General features: G+C 39.9%; 1 protein-coding gene across 1 annotated transcript in view; it reads left to right on the forward strand.

The window, feature by feature from the left end:
• LOC115215230 (ubiquitin-like-conjugating enzyme ATG10) overlaps positions 1–2,602 on the forward strand; it is a 404,830-nt gene extending 402,228 nt beyond the window's left edge. The window contains exon 6 of the mRNA XM_029784461.2: positions 2,237–2,602. Within this exon, the coding sequence (XP_029640321.1) occupies positions 2,237–2,330 (94 nt within the window). The 3' untranslated portion in view covers positions 2,331–2,602. The remainder of the gene's footprint in view (positions 1–2,236) is intronic.
• Positions 2,603–18,645: the final 16,043 nt, after the last annotated feature.

Here is an 18,645-nt window from a genome sequence, read left to right on the forward strand (position 1 = left end):
CCATCCAACCCATGCCAGCATGGAAAGCGGACGCTAAACGATGATGATGATGATGAATGTGAATAAATAAGCATTAAAGGGTTAAATATTAAACCTTTTCACTCTTCATGGCCAGCAAATATATTGATATTCTACTCTATGAATTCTATTTTGGATTAATTGTTGCTGCTGATAAATCCATAAATTTCCCTACAATTTCAGACTGAAACTCTCTCCTCAAGCAGGTGGTTCATTACTTTATACATGCTACCGTTTTATTATTTTCTATTAAATAAACAGACACAAGATGAAAAGAAAGTAATTCCAGGAAACTTTGCAGTTTTACCTCCTTCCTACTCTCCCTTTTAAGATACATTTATGGATCAATGAAAGGGAAAAAAAAAAAAACCTATTAAATGATCATAAAACTGAGACACATTTCATCCATCATCATCATCATCATCATCATCATCATCAACAATTCAGTCCTATTGACCAGATGTAGTTTAATACTTTCAACATATTACTTACTTGTCATGGAACTCTTATTAAAAAGAAAATTACGATACCTTGTTCTTTGCTAAAACAATATCTGCAACAGGTGGTGAATCACAGTATTGCCTATATACTGCATGTCTAACCATCCACTATATATCTCTACCATTCTCTTCATATAAGTAGGTATTGCTATTGATCATTTGATCATTTCTGTGCATCAAGATGTATATGTGTCTCTCAGTGTATCTTAGGATCTGCTATTCTCTAGGTATATTTGGGTATGTATGATATTGTCATTAGTTAATAATTATCAGCTGATAATTAAGCTATACAACTGTCATTAAGTTATGATTACACTTTACAACTGTCATTAGCTGAATGATTGTACTATACTACTTTCATTAAGTAATAACTAGATCGTACAACTATCATTAAGTAATGACTGCACTGCACATCTTTCATTAAGTAATGATTACACTTTACAACTGTCATTAGCTGAATGATTATATTATATTACTGTTATTAGTTGGTAACTACACTGTACTGCTTTCAATGGGCGATAATGAAACATCAAGAGCATTGCTAATATAAGTTTGTCATGGCAGAGAAATTCTCACTTGAGACAAAAGCTCAGAGTGCTGTCAATGGGACTGATGGATGCATGCATTTTGAACTCTTATTTCTCATCAGTACCAGATACCAAAAGAGAAGTAACTCTGAGTCACTGGGAAGCAGAGCTTCTCTTACAAAGAAATCATTCAAAACTATCAACTGATGGAATGCATCAGCTGCCAGATTGGAATAAATTTGTGGCGCTGGTATGGTCATGTGGCAAGAATGGATGAAGATAGTTGTGTGAAAAAGTGCCACACCCTAGCGGTTGAGGGAACCTGTGGAAGAGGTAGACCCAGAAAAACCTGGGACAAGGTGGTGAAGCACGACCTTCGAACTTTAGGTCTCACCGAGGAAATGACTAGAGACTGAGACCTTTGGAAGTATTCTGTGCGTGGGAAGATCCGGCAGGACAAGTGAGACCATAACCCATGGCCTCTACCTGGGATGTAGCCAGTCCACTTATGCATACTTTTCGTTCTTGGGACACAAAACTCTACTTGTGAAGACCTGTTGAGGCAAGTGAAAATCGAAATCGATCAATATCAATGGAAATTGCAGTTGTGATACCAGTGCCGGTGGCATGTAAGAGAACCATCCGAACGTGGCCATTGCCAGCGCCGCCCCGACTGGCCTCCGTGCCGGTGGCACGTAAAAAGCACCATCCAATAGTGGCCGTTTGCCAGCCTCGTCTGGCACCTGTGCTGGTGGCACGTAAAAAGCACCCACTACACTCACGGAGTGGTTGGCATTAGGAAGGGCATCCAGCTGTAGAAACACTGCCAGATCAGACTGGGCCTGGTGCAGCCTCCTGGCTTCCCAGACCCCAGTTGAATCGTCGAACCCATGCTAGCATGGAAAGTGGACGTTAAACGATGATGATGATGATGATGATGTATGAAACAGCGACTGTGGGTAAGCAAATTTAATACATGTTCAGATGTTTGGCGGACAATGGTGCTTTATACTTTTGTCTCTCAAGTGACAATTTTTTTCTCCATGGCAAACTGCAGTGAAAAGCCTTTCACTAATTCAAATATCTCTCAAACATATTTGAACTGGTTTCAAGGTTGTTCACTCTCAGTCTCTGCTTCATGCATCTACTTACAAGTAGGTACTAACGTTTGTTTAATCATTGTTTTTGCAGGAATTACATCTTGTCATGGCTGAGTGCTGTTGGTCCAGTTGTTCGACTTGAGCTTCCACTTTCTTATGGTTTATCTTTTGATCCTTCTGACTGAAAACTCTTAAAAGAGAAGCATCGAAACAATTAATTTTCCTTATTTTATTTAGTTATTTCATTTATGAAATTTATTCTTGATCTCTGCTATTGTTTGATTTTATTTAAAACTTCTGAAATAAATTTGATCAATTCCACTGTCATTACACAAGAATTTTTGTGCAAAAGTTGGTTTAATCACTCTTCATCAAACTCAACTGGACGGCCAGAACGAGGTACGTCTTTGAGGTCAAAATTTCCATTTTTGAACTTGGCATACCAATCAAAAGCGGTTCTTTCAGCTATGGCACCCTCTCCATACACAGCACAAATAGCATGAGCAGCTTTTGCGGCCTTAGAACCTTGATTAAAAGCAAAAAGGAGGTGTCGAAAATACTCGTTTTTCTTAACTTGACATTCCATTTCAATGATCTGAAAATAAACAAAAACTAACTAAAATTAACTAGAAAAAAAAATCAAAATACATTCCAAAATGATTCAAAAATAGAATTCTCGAAAAAAATAGATTCCAAAATTCAAAAACGCAATAAATTCCAAAATTTAAAAAAATGGTGGGAACTTAGTTGCCAACCCAATACATATATTGTTGTTTTAGGTCTTCTTATTGTAATAGATGTATTGTACTGTTTATAAGCTTTCATAGAATATATAGTTTTAGATACTAATAAAGTAGTTTTAGGTACTTTATCCTTTGTTTTCTACATGCACCCATCAATTTCAATCTCAACAGAAAAAATGTTTAGACTTTTTCGCTACACATACCAAAATACCGTATGTCTCAAAACAATTAAATTAAACAGCTTATATGGTAAAGTACAAATGTGTCAGCTTCTAGCTTCTTCAGTTTGAGGCTTCTTTTCAAATGACTTTGGTCACGGTGAAGCATATTCATGGATGTTGGCCCAGAAACAGCATGAAAAGCCACATTTGAGTTACTCACTTGACTTTTTTGTAATATATACAACACATCCATGAAGCATGTTTGATACTAGGTAGACAAAGTTCTTAATGGAAAATTTCTATAATGTAAATTCAAACTTAAATAAACAATTTTTGCTTTATCAGAAAAAGAAAATGAATTGGTTTTATTGAAAATTATTTCTCTTTCTATAACTGTGAATAAGTGTCTTGTTTTATTTTTTGTTCTTCTTACTCTATCTCTGTCCTCTTGATTTATAATGAAAACAGTTACTTGGATAATGTAATTGACTCTCATCTACTGTTCAAACACTCCATGCCGAAGACACACAATAAGCAGAAACAGGCAGTCCATGGATGTGGGAACTTCAGATAATATTAACTGTACAAACAATATAACATCTTTGAATCACAAACCGGTAATGATACTTTTGAGAGATAAAAGAGGAAAATAAAAGAAATGAAATTATTTTAATATGCTTTCCTTCTACTTCTTGATTGTTGTCGACGTTGGCGGCGGCATCATCATCGTCATCATCATCATCATCATCATTGCTGTCATCATTTTAATGTCTGTTTTCACATGCTTACTATTAGGCAGACAGAATTCATTGAGGTAGAGCTTCTTTACAGCTGGATGCCTTTCCTGCTACCTGCTTCCAAACAAGGTAATATTTACTAACGACTAGACATGTTCTTCACAGAAGATTGGAACTGAACAAGTCATTTACAAACATCACTTGATTCAAGACAAATGAATACGTGCACACGCATGTGTGCACATGCACACACACACATACATACACACATGATGAGCTTCTTTCAGTTTCCACTTATCAAATGCACTCTCAAGACTGCTCAGTAGGATTAACACTTTAGTATTTAAACTGTCCAAATAAGCAGTCCAAATATTCTACCTGTTTTATGTTAAGACCTGCTGGATCTGGCCTCGCTCAACTATCCTACAATGTCATTCTAAAAACACACAATCACATCATCAAAATCTTGAAGCTATGAGATAATGAATGATAAATTAAAAACAGTGTGAACAAATAAGCATTACATTTGGCAGAATAATCTGATAATGTGCTGATGTATATCAAGCAACATAATTGTGGTTTTGTAGAGAGAGACAACAGGGTAATGCCATTAGTAGGAGAGGTTGGAAAGGTGAGAGGGAGAGATTTTGGGGGGATTTTCCTGAATTGTTTGGAATTTAAAACAAGGATTTCCGAGGGTCTCTTTTACACTTTTACTCTTTTACTTGTTTCAGTCATTTGACTGTGGCCATGCTGGAGCACCGCCTTTACTGGAGCAAATCAACCCCAGGACTTATTCTTTGTAAGCCTAGTACTTATTCTATTGGTCTCTTTTGCCGAACTGCTAAGTTACGGGGACGTAAACACACCAGCATTGGTTGTCAAGTGATGTTGGGGGGACAAATACAGACAGACAAATATACACACACACACATATATATATATATACCTATATACGACGGGCTTCTTTCAGTTTCCATCTACCAAATCCACTCACAAGGCTTTGGTCGGCCCGAGACTATAGTAGAAGACACTTGCCCAAGGTGCCATGCAGTGGGACTGAAACCGGAACCATGTGGTTGGTAAGCAAGCTACTTACCACAGAGCCACTCATTACATTTATCTATTAAAATTTCACACTGCCTCAGCTTTTCATTTTTTCATTTTTTATTTTTTGTTTCTCAGTTGCTAATTGCTAATTTCTCAATTGTCACTTTTTCTACCTGTTCATTTCTACCTGTTCAACTTCTCTTAGCTTAGCATCCCTTGTTTCTCATAGTACATGGATCTTTATGGTTTGAACGGCAGTTTTTTCTAGCGGTGTCATATGAAATTGTCACCCATAATTATGACCCTAGTATCGATCTATTGCATTTCAATCTGTTTTAGGGTTAGGGTTAGTTAGGGTTAGGATTAGGGGTGGGGGGAAGGGTATCTTTTTTTCTTCACAAATGTAAATAAACCCAATCTGTTTCTTAAACGAGGGACATATTCATACGGCACAGAATGTTGTTTACCTCAATGGATGTCATTGATTGGTTGAAATTGCAGAAATTGAAGAAAAAAAAACAACAAATATCTTACAAACCCTAGCATTTTCTCAATAAAGCCAAGAGAAAAAGATATTTTATAAACACATTCTACCAGTATACGAAGTTTAAAATTTTTTAGTTACCTAGAAATTATGTTAAAAACTGCCGTTCAAACCGAAAAGATCCTAGTACATTTCACTCTCCTCTTTTGCCCTCCCAACCTCTCCTAACAACATTACCCTGTTGTCTCTTTGTACTAGAATAATCTGAACGCTAAAGAGTTAAACACTAAAACTATATGCTTGGGAAGCAAGCTTCTTAAGCACATAGCCATGCTTGCACCTCCCTTCTATGGAAAACAGATGAACAGATAATTAAACTGTTTATACGAATGTGTCAACCACTGCAGTGAGACATTTCTATTTGCACTGTGTTTGATATATTCATGGACATTGCTCTAGACACAGGAATGAGAAGCCGACACGTGTGCAACGCCATAACATATATTAAATTATTATTTTCTGTTTCTGCTATTGTAAGAGAATTTCATTCATTGGACAATCCTGGAATATCAAAATCGTTACCAATTTGGGCAAAGGCGTGACTGTGTGGTAAGAAGTTTACTTCCCAACTACATGGTTCAAGGTTCAGTCCCACTGTGTGGCACCTTGGGCAAGTGTCTTCTACTATAGCTTTGGGCCAACAAAAGTCTTGTGAGTGGATTTGGTAGACTGAAACCAACAGAAGACCATCATATGTGTATGTCTGTGTGTGTGTGTTTGTCCCCCATCACCACTTGACAACCGGTGTTGGTGTGTTTACATCCCTGTAATTTAGTGGTTTGGCAACTGAAGCTCTTCAAGGTGGGGCCTCAACATGACTGCAGTCTAATGTCTGAAACAAGCAAAAGATAATAAAGTATTTTATGTTTGTTTCCCAAGCTTCCATGAGTTGAACTGGTTATCATGCTCCGATTTAGTTCTTATTTGAAGTTACTGCATTTAGGATGTGTTGGAGGATGATGTCTCACTTGTACGTTCCATTTTTGACATGGTTTCCGTGTCCAGATGTCGTTCCGAAATCAGCCACTTTGCAGAGTGTATTCGGTGCACTTTGTCATGGTACTAATTATAAGAAAGGTTGACTTGTCTTCTGTGAGATTAAGAAGTCCTCCTTAAGAAGCCTCAGTTGTTTACAAGGCAAACGTGATGGAGAGCGTAAATAGAAAGGGAGCGATGATCAAGGGTGTGAAAAAAGAGAGAGTACGAATATGAGTGTGATGTAGTAGGCGGGGGTGGAGGAATAGAATAATGGAATTGTAGGAGGGGTGGGGTGGGGGTGGGGAAATATGACAGACAGTGATAGCTACACATTGATTAGTTGTAAGATGTTGAATAGAAAAATAGCATGAGCAGGTTGAAAGAATAGCAATAAAGATGTCGTGAAAAGATGGAGAGAGAGAGAGAGAGAGAGAGAGAGGGAGAGAGAATGAATGATAAATAACAATGGAGATGGGTGATAGCAAAAGTGGTAGGGGAGGAATAATGGCAGTGGATGCTGCTGCACATTGGTTGTTGATAGTTTATAGGACGTTGACTAGAAAATCTTGCGTAAGCAGCTTGATGGGATAGCAATAAATGTCTCGTAGTTGGAATGAGCTGGGAATGGATAGCAAGAGATGGATGATGGTGAGAGTGGTAGATATCAATGAAGAGTCAAATGAGAGAGGGAGGACGATGGTTAGCAGCAGCAGAGTGTGGTTGGATGGATGGAAGCACTCCGTCGGTTACGACGATGAGGGTTCCGCTTGATCCGAATCAACGGAACAGCCTGCTCGTGAAATTAACGTGTAAGTGGCTGAGCACTCCACAGACACGTGCACCCTTAACATAGTTCTTGGGGTATTCAGCGTGACACAGAGAGTGACAAGGCCGGCCCCTTGAAATACGGGTACAACAGAAACAGGAAGTAAGAGTGAGAGAAAGTTGTGGTGAAAGAGTACAAAGGGGACTGAATATGCATAAATCTGATGCCATCCTTCGTTACACAGGTGTCATGATGGAAGAGAGGAAAGGTGATGAGAAATAAAGGTGGGTGATAATGGTAATGGATAACAGTAGAGCCCTATACAGGGATGTTGTCAGTAATGTGAGGGTTGACAACGAGTATAGTGAAGAATTCCAAGTAGAGGGGTTCACCAAGGATCAGACCGCAGCTCCCTCTTATTCATTATAGTCCACCAGGCAATAACAGAGGAATTCAAAGCAGGCTGCCCCTGGAAGCTCCTCCATGCTGATGACCTTGCTCTAATAGCCGAGTCACTACTAGAATTAGAGACAAAATTTAGGGTGTAGAAGCAAGGTCTAGAATCGAAGGGCCTTAGAGCTAACCTAGCAAAAACCAAAGTCTTAGTAAGTAGGAAGGCAGTCAAATCACAACCCCCTTCAGCTAGATGGCCCTGCTCGATCTGTACAAAAGACATGGGTAGAAACTCCATATGATATACACCCCGACTGGCTCCCATGCCACTGGCATGTAAAATGCACCATCAGAACGTGGTCGATGTCACTTTGGACTGACTGGGTCCCATGCTGGTGGCACATAAAAAGCACCATCCAAACGTGGCCCATGCCAGTACCCCCTGACTGGCTCCTGTACCAGTGGCACGTAAAAAGCACCATCCGAATGTGGCTGATGCCAGTACCCACTGATTGGCTCCCGTGCTGGTGGCACGTAAAAAGCACTATCAGAACATGATCAATGCCAGGATCACTTGACTGGTCCCCGTGCCAGTGACACGTAAAAAGCACCATCTGAACGTGACTGATGCCAGTACACCCAGACTGGCCCCTGTGCCAGGGAAACATAAAAAGCACTATCGAACATGGACGACGCCAGGCCTGCCTAACTGGCTCCCGTGCCAGTAGCACGTAAAAAGTACCCTCTACACTCTTGGAGTGGTTGGCATTAGGAAGGGCATCCAACTGTAGAAACATTGCCAGATCAGATTGGAGCCTGGTGCACCCGCTGGCTCTCCAGACCTCAGTTAAACCGTCCAACCCATGCCAGCATGAAAAACGGACGTTAAACGATGATGATGTAGTATCATCCTTTGTTACACAGGTAGCATGGGTGTGGCAGGTAAGAGAGCAAAGAACAGTAGTGATGGAGGGATAACTAGCAAATAGGGAGAGAGCAAATGTTAAATGCCTCAACCTCCGTCTTCTCCAACATCGTATGTCATCAATTTCCATGCTGTCTACTTTGTGGGTTTCAGCTTTTGAGGTCAGTTTTTATCACTTCGTTTCTAAGTCTTTATTGTGAGTCATCACTTGTCAGAGTGAGTGATGGCTTGCAATAAGAAGATGTATCTCAACTTCTTGAGATCAGTCTTTCCTATATTATCTACTTCATGTCTTCCTAGGTCTTACTGTACAATAAATTCCATAAACTCCATAAAAATCTTTGCCCATATCAGTGCAGTCTTTTCCTTCAACTTACTTGTACTCCGTTGTTGACTCATCCATCATGATTTTACACATCCAACGGAGCATGCCCCTTCATTTCTTTTAAACTTACCAAATCCTCTGCATTCATAGCATATGTCTTGCTACCAACCATGCAGTATCGCACTTCATACACAAACATCGTAGGATCTTTTCGGTTTGAACGGCAGTTTTTAAAATAATTTCCACGTAACTAAACACTTTTAAACTTCGTATACTGGTAGAATGTGTTTATAAAACATCTTTTTCTCTTGGCTTTATTGAGAAAATTCTATAGTTTGTAAGATATTTGTTGTTTTTGTCTTCAATTTCTGCAATTTCAACCAATCACTGACGTCCATTGAGGTAAAAAAAAACATTCTATGCCGTATGAATATGTCCCTCGTTTAAGAAACAGATTGGGTTTATTTACATTTCTGAAGAAAAAAAAGATACCTTTCCCCCCACCACCACCCCTAACCCCAACCCTAACTAACCCTAAAATAGATTGAAATGCAATAGATCGATACTAGAGTCATAATTATGGGTGACAATTTCATATGACACCGCTAGAAAAAAACTGCCGTTCAAACCGAAAAGATCCGCATCGTATAATCTGCCTTTTATTCTGAGAGAGAAACCCATTGTTACCAGCAGCAACTGAATGGGGTTTTTTCCACTCTGGTTACTATTTTCACACTTTTTCACACTGGCTACTATGTGTTCTAACCCTGCTTACTATGTTTTCAGTACCTCTCCAACTGATTAGGTCATTTAGAAACTATTAACTACTACTGAGTTTTCTCATCTTTGAAAGAATTATTTCTCATGTATTTATTACGGCTAACTATTCCTGTACATCTACCCTTTTCAACATCCGCATTCTCTGTCAGTATGCCTGTAACCCCACCTCATCTATTGTGTGTCCACAGTTTACGCTGGGTATATTGTTTCGAATTTCTACCTCCTTCGCTTTGCGTATGGGGCACAGTCATTTCTCATATGGTGTATTGAAAACGTGACTATGATCTAGTTATAACGTTTTTCTTTGTTTGTTTTCATATTTTCATGAGTCTTGCATTTCGTTTAGAAAGTTCCTAAGTCCAGTATCATAGATAGATAGAAAAATAGATATACTGTTTTATATGTTTTAGAAAAATACTCTCAAAAGATGAAATAATATTCATTGTCATAAAAATAGCACATTATAACGGTAATTCTGGTCAATTGTCCAGGAATGGTCCATATATCTGCCAGTATGGACAGCATGTCAGTAGACCTAATTGTCCTGGAATCTTGGGGCCGTGCTAATTAACATGGAAATTGAGACTGGGGGCAGGGATTTAATGAAATTCGACGAGAAGGTTGAAGGTGTGATGGAGACTACACATACATTAATCAGTTCAGCTAATCCTGGTTGTTAGCTGGATTATATCAAAACTAAAAGGACTTTCGGATTACCTTGTATATAGAGAAAGACTTCATTAACTGTTCTCGTCCGCTGTACTATTTTCTAGCAAATAAGGATTATTACTAGCAAATATTTCATCTCGGTTGTTGTTAGTTACAGCTGTAGTGGTGGCAGTTGTGGTACAGTAAGCTGAATTCAGGACTTGGTTTCGATTCCCAGGTGGAATAATTTTGTTTTTGACATATGTTACAATTGTCCATAATTTCCTTGTGCTATAAATGTCAGGTTTCTGTCAAATACTTTCATATAACGGGAATAGCTGTGTGGTTAAGAAGCTTACTTCCCATCTATGCGGTCCTGGGTTCGGTCCCACTCTGCGGCACCTTGGGCAAATATAGTCTCGTGAGTGAATTTGATAGACGGAAACTGAAAGACGTCCATAGTATATGTGTATGTGTGTCCTTGTAATTGTATCCCAACCACCGTTTGACAACCGGTGTTGGTTTGTTTACATACCCATAACTTAGAGGTTCAGTGGAAGAGACCAATAGAATAAGGACCAGGCTTAAATCAATAACTTAACCAGGCTTAAAAAAAGTACCGGGGGGCAATTTGTTCCACTAAACCCTTCAAGGTGTTACCCCAGCATGGCCGCAGTTCACTGACTGAAACAAGTAAAAGATAAAAGGCAACTTAATTGTTTTTGTTATATGGCCGGACTGAAGACCAAAAACTGACCCGCTGACCTTATTTGTAAAGAGTTTTAAAGGGCCTCACCCCAAGCAACAACACTGAATAAAACTGTTTATTTCTGTCTATGTTGGCAGTGATAGTAATAATAATGGTGGTGGTAGTGGTGGTGGTGGTGGTGGAGGGACACGCCATTGATCTATCTTTTGTATATAATAAACTGGCAGTATAAGTATTGATTGGTTTTAGTAGTTATATTGACAAAGTTGTGTGAGGGGCCAAGCTAGAAGAGTACGAATGTCCGACAGCCAGCACACAGAGAAAGTGAAAGTGAAAGCGAAAGAGAGAGAGAGAGGGGGGGCTGATCTTGTACATCCATATCAAGCATTTCGGAATAACAGAATATATAAATAAATAAATAAGATTCTTGCAGAGAAACAAAATCAATAACTTAACAAAACACAAATAGCGTGAAGTAAACAGCTCAGCCAGAAAAGCACGTTTTAATTCCAATAAACTTTAGACTATAATTTTCAGATTCTTTGAATTGTCTCTCCCTCCGTCACCACAAGACACACACACACACACACACTCTTTGTTACACTCCACCATAACAGTCACACACACACACACCATAACATACACTCTGACACCCTTCATTGCACGTGCGCGTAACACACGCACGCATGCGCGCGCACATACACACACACTCACACACATCCCACACACCCGTACATATCCCGTGATCGACACACTCACACACACACACACACAACACACACACACAATATAAAGCTTTAGAATTGGTCGATCCGAAACGATTATTAAATCAGAAAGAAAATAAAAGATGAGGCGATCGCGCGACATAGATTTATGTAGAAAGTGTTAGTTTATTTAATCCCTATAGATTGACTTTGATCTCGATGATGACTGAAGTAAAAGGCCGTAGGATGGGGAGAGGGTTAACTATCGATTTTACTGATTTACTCATGTAGAAAACTTAGAGACGTTTTATAGTAGTTCTCTCTCTCTCTCTCTTTCTCCGCCTCTTTCTCTCTTTCACTCTCCTCGCTCAAGACTTGGTTTCCATGGCAGCAAGAAATCTTTACTCACAGACAACAAATCAACATAAAAACATTTTTGGTCTGTTTCCCGATGCTATGACGTATTGAACCTGGAACAATTAGTTTGAAATAATATTTCTCGGGTATACTTAGATCTCTTAGACGCAGCTACACTAAAACATAATTTTCAAAAATATAAATTATATTAGTCATTCATAACAAAAGGAAAAAAAAAGTGAAAATTTTTTTTCTTATTTTATAAATTTTCTAACTCGACCCATGCAGGTAGGTGTGCTGTCAGAACTCTTAGAGCGTCAGGGGAAAAAAGGTCTTGCGGCATTAGCTCCGGCTCTTTACTTTCTGAGTTCAAGTCCTGTCAAGATGAAATTTGTCTTTCATCCTTTCGGGATTGAAAATATAGAATACCAGTCAAAAACTGGGGTTGATGGTATTGACTAAACCCCTCATTCAATATTGTAGGTCTTGTACCGAAATTAGAAACAATTTATGTCCCAGCAGAGTTGGCAACGTAAGTTGCTGTTGTTCAACTCCGATCAAGCAGATTTCGGCCAAAAGCATTCTAGTCATAATTATGCCATCTTTTAGACATTGTATCTTGGAGTTCATTATCCTCCGTGTACTTTTTTCAATAGAGGGTGTAACTGAGGGTGAGAGATGCTAATTATGGCCCCTTTTGAGATATTTCTAATAGTTCAAAAGCCATTAATAACTGTGTTCTTTCACACATTCAATCTCTCTTCCATTGTCTCAATAATCATCAGTACCGTCAGATGCGTTGGAAATTTCTCTATTCTGTTGCTCACCAGTAGGTTTTCGCTCTTGAAGAATTTGACGAAACAATGTTATTGCTGTCGACATCAGCAAACGCTTTCGACTGTCTGGCGTGTGAAACCAGCTGTGAAAACTATACGCTAATACGCTCCTTCGTATATCGTCTCAAGCATTTGTCTTATGAAGAAAGGCTGAAGACGCTCGACCTTTATTCTCTCGAAAAACGAAGACGCCGTGGAGATCTCATTCTTGCTCACAACATCATAAGCGGAAAGTGTAACCTCTCGAAAGAGCTGTTCTTCACTCCTGCTCCAGAGCGTTGGCTGCGGGGACGATTTCATCTCAATCGAAGGAGAGGGGCTTTCTCCGTCCGTGTTGCGGATCCGTGGAATAAGCTGCCGGACGAGATAGTGAAGATGCCGACGACCGCTGGGTTCAAAGTCTCTCTTGACCAGAAATGGCCTGAACTCTTTGTATGACCACCCTCCCTGTACATAACTCCCTGTCCCCCTACATGGACTTGGTTTTGCTTTTTGAGCCAATAAAAATTGAATTGAATTGAATTGAAATCTCTTGGACCAGAAACTTCTAATCAGATCGTACTATCGCGGTTTGTGCTGACAGACTCTGTCAAACTCTGGTGTACCTCAGGATTCAGTTCTGTTCCCACACTTCCTTCTATACTTATACAACATACGTACCCCCACGTCCAACAACGTCCACTCACTCTTACGCAGATGATATCATTCTCCATTCTTCTCTATCTTTGCCTGTCTAAACATCATCCACATCCAACCAACGCATTTCGTATCCAACCTGCACTGATGCTAGAAAGAGAGACCTTGAAATAGCCTCTAATAGTGTCTTGCCAATCTCGTCTCTTTTATCAGTACCCCACCCATCGCAAAAACAAAACAACAAAACAAAACAAAACAAAACAAAAACTCTTAAAAACAAAGACACTGCTCATATTAGTATCAAATGTTGGTACAAGGCCAGCATTTTCAAGGGGAGGGGCTAAGTCGATTACTTCAGTGTCCAACTGGTACTTATATTATCGACCCCGAAAAGATGAAAAGCAAAGTCGACCTCGGCGGAATTTGAACCCAAAACATGAAGACGGACAAAATGCTGCTAAGTGTCGGGTGTGCTGACGATTCTTATTTCTTTATTGCCCACAAGGGGCTAAACACACAGGGGACAAACAAGGGCAGACAAACGGATTAAGTCGATTACATCGACGCCAGTGCGTAACTAGTACTTAATTTATCGACCCCGAAAGGATGAAAGGCAAAGTCGACCTCGGCGGAATTTGAACTCAGGACGTAGCGGCAGACGAAATACCGCTAAGCATTTCAACTGGCGTGTTGACCATTCTGCCAGCTCACTGCCTTAGACATGGCTCATATTAAGGAAACATCATCGACCTATCTATTCCCTAATGGTGAACAGAACACAATTAGGGACTCCATAATCACTCCAAATGCTGTTTCTCGTTATCACAGAAGAATTTTCATGGTGAACACACATCCTTAACATAACTATAACCATATCTCAAAAATTAGACCTTCTTTTCAGGGCCAGAAAATTTTAAAGCTCCCAATAATTACTTCCCTCTACCCCAGAAATCTCAGTTGACACCCACAACCGAATACAACCTCTACATCCGGGGAAGTGCTACTTCTGCACAGATAGACGTCCTAGACTGCATCCAGAGATATGCCACTTGACTGTTCAAGCATAAAGTTACTCACAGACAAACCAAAGCATCAGAGCCACAGACTTGCTGTCACATCTCTTTGCCTTTTCCTTGCATCGCAATGGTCTCTGCTCTTTACAGCTGCCTGGTCTCATATCACCCCTATCCAAGCACTTTTGACACAACCTCTCATCCCGTTGACTCCGCCCACTGTGTTTCCACTCCACCTCAGGTTCCACATTAACCACTGTGCCCAGCCCTTCCTTCCTTTGCAGGTCGGTCTTCTGGAATTCTTTCTTTGCTTCTGTCTTTCTGGTAATCATGGACTTGCAACAGTTTAAGAAATGTTAACTCGATGAGTCTCGCTGGTCTCGCAGGGAACTATGAAAACCAAAGGCACTGCTCCTACTTCTAGACTTAGTAATTAATAAAAAAAAAAAATAGGGTCTCACATGTGCATAAAGAAGTAGTTTGGGGGTAGTTAAGTATCATTAGAATCCCTAAAAGAATCAGAAGTGGGGGTAATAAAAGAATACAAACATGCCAAATCGAACGAGAAATTTCTCGCCAATCAAGACTTAATTATTAGCAAGGAAAGATTAACAGGAGAGAAAAAAAAAAAACGTATTTAATATATTGTTCATATTTTTTTGCCAAAAACACATGCAGCATTTACTAGAATCTTATAAAGCCATAAATATGAATCATAATTAATTGCTTCACGGATAGATATGAACCGCAATAGAAACTATTTCGCCCAGTGGTTTCTAATCTTTTCTATACCCCACATCCTCCGGAAATGTTTGATTGATTTTCGCACCCCTAAAAAAGTAATATTAGATTTGAAGAAGAAAAATCCTTTGAAGATGAAAAAGCTAATTTTCTAATAACGAATTTATTTATTTTTTAAAAATTGGACCACATGCAGTACTGTGGGGAAGGGGAACAAGTTAAACTATAAAAAAAAATTGACTGAGTGCATAAAATACAAATATAAATTGAACAAGTAAAACAAAACGAAATAGAAAAAAACAAAAAACTGTAAACAGTGAAATCATGGAATCAGAATTGCGAAGATGAAATGAATGACTTCGTTGTTCCTGCTTTTCATTCATGAATTTATCAAATCGTGGTGTTTTCTTCTTAATCGTGATCCACAGGTTTTCCTGTGGATATAGGTAATTCAGTAGATTTTGTCTGGATTGAGAAAAGAAAACGGAATCCAGATTCATACAAGTATATCGTTGCAGATGACAAGAGGACACTCCTTAGTCATAATCGCTTGAGAATAAAATCTATATATGTCTTGCGATTCTTCCTTGTTGTATTCTAACTACATGTCCGTAATATTGGAGTTGTGACCTCACAATGCGGAGAAGTAGCGGCTTGACCTGGAGACACTCCCCTGATCTCCGAGCTATGCTTTCTGTTGAGAAACGTTACTTCAGAGATCCTTCGGAGGAAACCCATTTCGGCCGTTTGTATTTGTGATCTTACTGTTTTCGTTATTACTTAACATTCATTCATGTATAGGACGGATCCGGCTATCAGCTGAATCCATAGTGAGGATTGCCCCGCCGCCCTCCTTTAACACGGAGGGCAAGGCCGTTTTCCTGTGTCTAGTGGCTGTAGCGAAAGAGGTGGTATGGTGGACCCGTTTGAAAGGGCTAAGGTCAGACACTTTCCTCTTTGGCCAAGGCCTCATCAACTTTTTCAAGTTTCACTTGAAAAGGAAGGTGAGAGTAGAGAGGGAAGTGCTGTCTCAGCAAGTTTACTGAAAGGTGGGTGAATGTCGCAAGAATGGCCAGTATGAACGGACCAATTCTGAGGATACACCTATGATATAAAAAGGTAATATAAAAGGAGAAAGGGGGTCTTTACTCCACTTTTGACCAGGCTCCCGTGGCTTTTATGGGTTTTTCCACGAGTAACCTTCCCAAGCGCCTCCCCCTATCGGGAGTTCTATTTGTTACATATTTTCGTTGTTATACTAATTTTTACACGGATTTTTTGCAAACGGACAAAACTCTTTGTAACTTTTCGTCCTGTTTTGTCCCTAAATGTTTCTAATTGGTTTTTGTCAGCTCTTGTGGCCAATAAAACGAATTAGTTATTATTTAACATTCATGACCATAGGTGAGGATAGTTTGCGAAAGCAAAATTGAAGATAACGAGTTTAGCTTTTTTGCCAACCTCTTATCTTCTGAGGATCGAATGCTGGTACAAGGCCAGCAACTTTGAATAGAGGATGCAAGTCAGTCACATCAATCCTCATTATTCGATTGATACTTTATTTTATGGACCACGGTAGGATGAAAGGCAAACTTGACTTCAGCAGTATTTGAACTCAGAACGGAGAGATTCGAAAGGAATACCGCTGAGCATTTTGCCCGAAATGCGAACGATTTTGCCAGCTTGCCTCCTTACTCTTACTCTTTACTCTCTTTTACTTGTTTCAGTCATTTGACTGCGGCCATGCTGGAGCACCGCCTTTAATCGAGCAATTCGACCCCGGGATTTATTCTTTTGTAAGCCCAATACTTATTCTATCGGTCTCTTTTTGCCGAACCGCTAAGTGACGGGGACATAAACACATCAGCATCGGTTGTCAAGCAATGCTAGGGGGACAAACACAAACATACACGCACACATATATAAACATATATATACATATATACGACGGGCTTCTTTCAGTTTCCGTCTACCAAATCCACTCACAAGGCTTTGGTCGGCCCGAGGCTATAGCGGAAGACACTTGCCCAAGGTGCCACGCAGTGGGACTGAACCCGGAACCATGTGGTTGGTAAACAAGCTACTTACCACACAGCCACTCCTGCACTTTAATTCATTAATTAATGATGGTTTCAAATTTTGGCACAAGACCACTAATTCTGGGCATAGGACAAGTCGGTTACATCGACCCCAGTACTCGACCAGTACTTAAGGCAAAGTCGACCTCGGCAGAATTTGAATTCAGAATGTAAAGACGGACGAAATACCACTAAGCATTTAGCCCGGCGTGCTAACGATTTTACCAGCTTGCCTCCTTAATTCATTAATTAATAATAACCCCTATGATGTGACTTTTCTTAAGTTTAATTCATTTTCATAAAACCCCAACTGAAAAGAAATTTCCAAATTTCACGTCCGATTTTAGCACCTTTGATTAATTTTTTCCCCCAGATTCTTCTCAGGACCCTTATAGTGCATGAGAGTACTTAAATTTGGTGGCGTAATAATTACGATGACAATTGTGGTGGTGGTAGCTACGGTGTTGGTTGCTGGTGGTGCTGGTATTTAGCGGTTATGGTGATGGTGGTGGTAGCTGTGGTAGTCATGGTCACTGCAAGGCTCTTAAAATAACCACCCTCCCCCCCAATAATCCTATCAACTAAAGGCACAAGGCGTGAAATTTTTGCGGAAAGGACTAGTCGATTTCATTGATCGCAGCGTTTCACTGGTACTTAATTTATCGACCCCGAAAAGATGAAAGGCAAAGCCGACCCCGGCGGAATTTGAACTCAGAACGGAAGGACGGACGAAATGTCGCTACGCATTCTGCCCGGCGCGGTAACGATTCCGCGCGCTCGCCACCCTGAACCCTGCTAATAATAAAAGTTTAAATTTCAACATAATATTCTTTGCAATACTGTGTATGTGTACGGCAATGAGCTGGAAGAATCGATAGCACATCGGTCAAAATGCTTGGTGGTATTTCGCCTGCCGTTACGTTCTGAGTTCAAATTCCGCCGAGGTCGACTTTGCCTTTCATCCTTTCGGGGTCGATTAAATAAGTACCAGTTACGCACTGAGGTCGATATAATCGACTTAATCCGTTTGTCTATCCTTGTTTGTCCCCTCTATGTTTAGTCCCTTGTGGGTAGTAAAGAAATAGGTATTTCGTCTGTTTCTACGTTCTGAGTTCAAATTCCGCCGAGGTCGATTTTGCCTTTCATTCTTTCGGGGTCGATAAATTAAGTGCCAGTTGCATACTAGGGTCAAACTAATCGACTGGCCCCCTCCCCCAAAATTCAGGCCTTGTGTCTAGAGTAGAATAGAATACTGTATGTGTGTGTGTGTGCGCGCGCGTGTATGTAAAGCGAACTTCTTGGCCACATAACCATACCTGCAGCCTTTTAGCATTTTTTTAATGAAGTAGCATATAGGTAAATGCGATAGGGTTTCG

Source organism: Octopus sinensis, linkage group LG8 (genome assembly GCF_006345805.1).
Source record: "Octopus sinensis linkage group LG8, ASM634580v1, whole genome shotgun sequence".
Taxonomy (NCBI): Eukaryota; Metazoa; Mollusca; class Cephalopoda; order Octopoda; family Octopodidae; genus Octopus; species Octopus sinensis.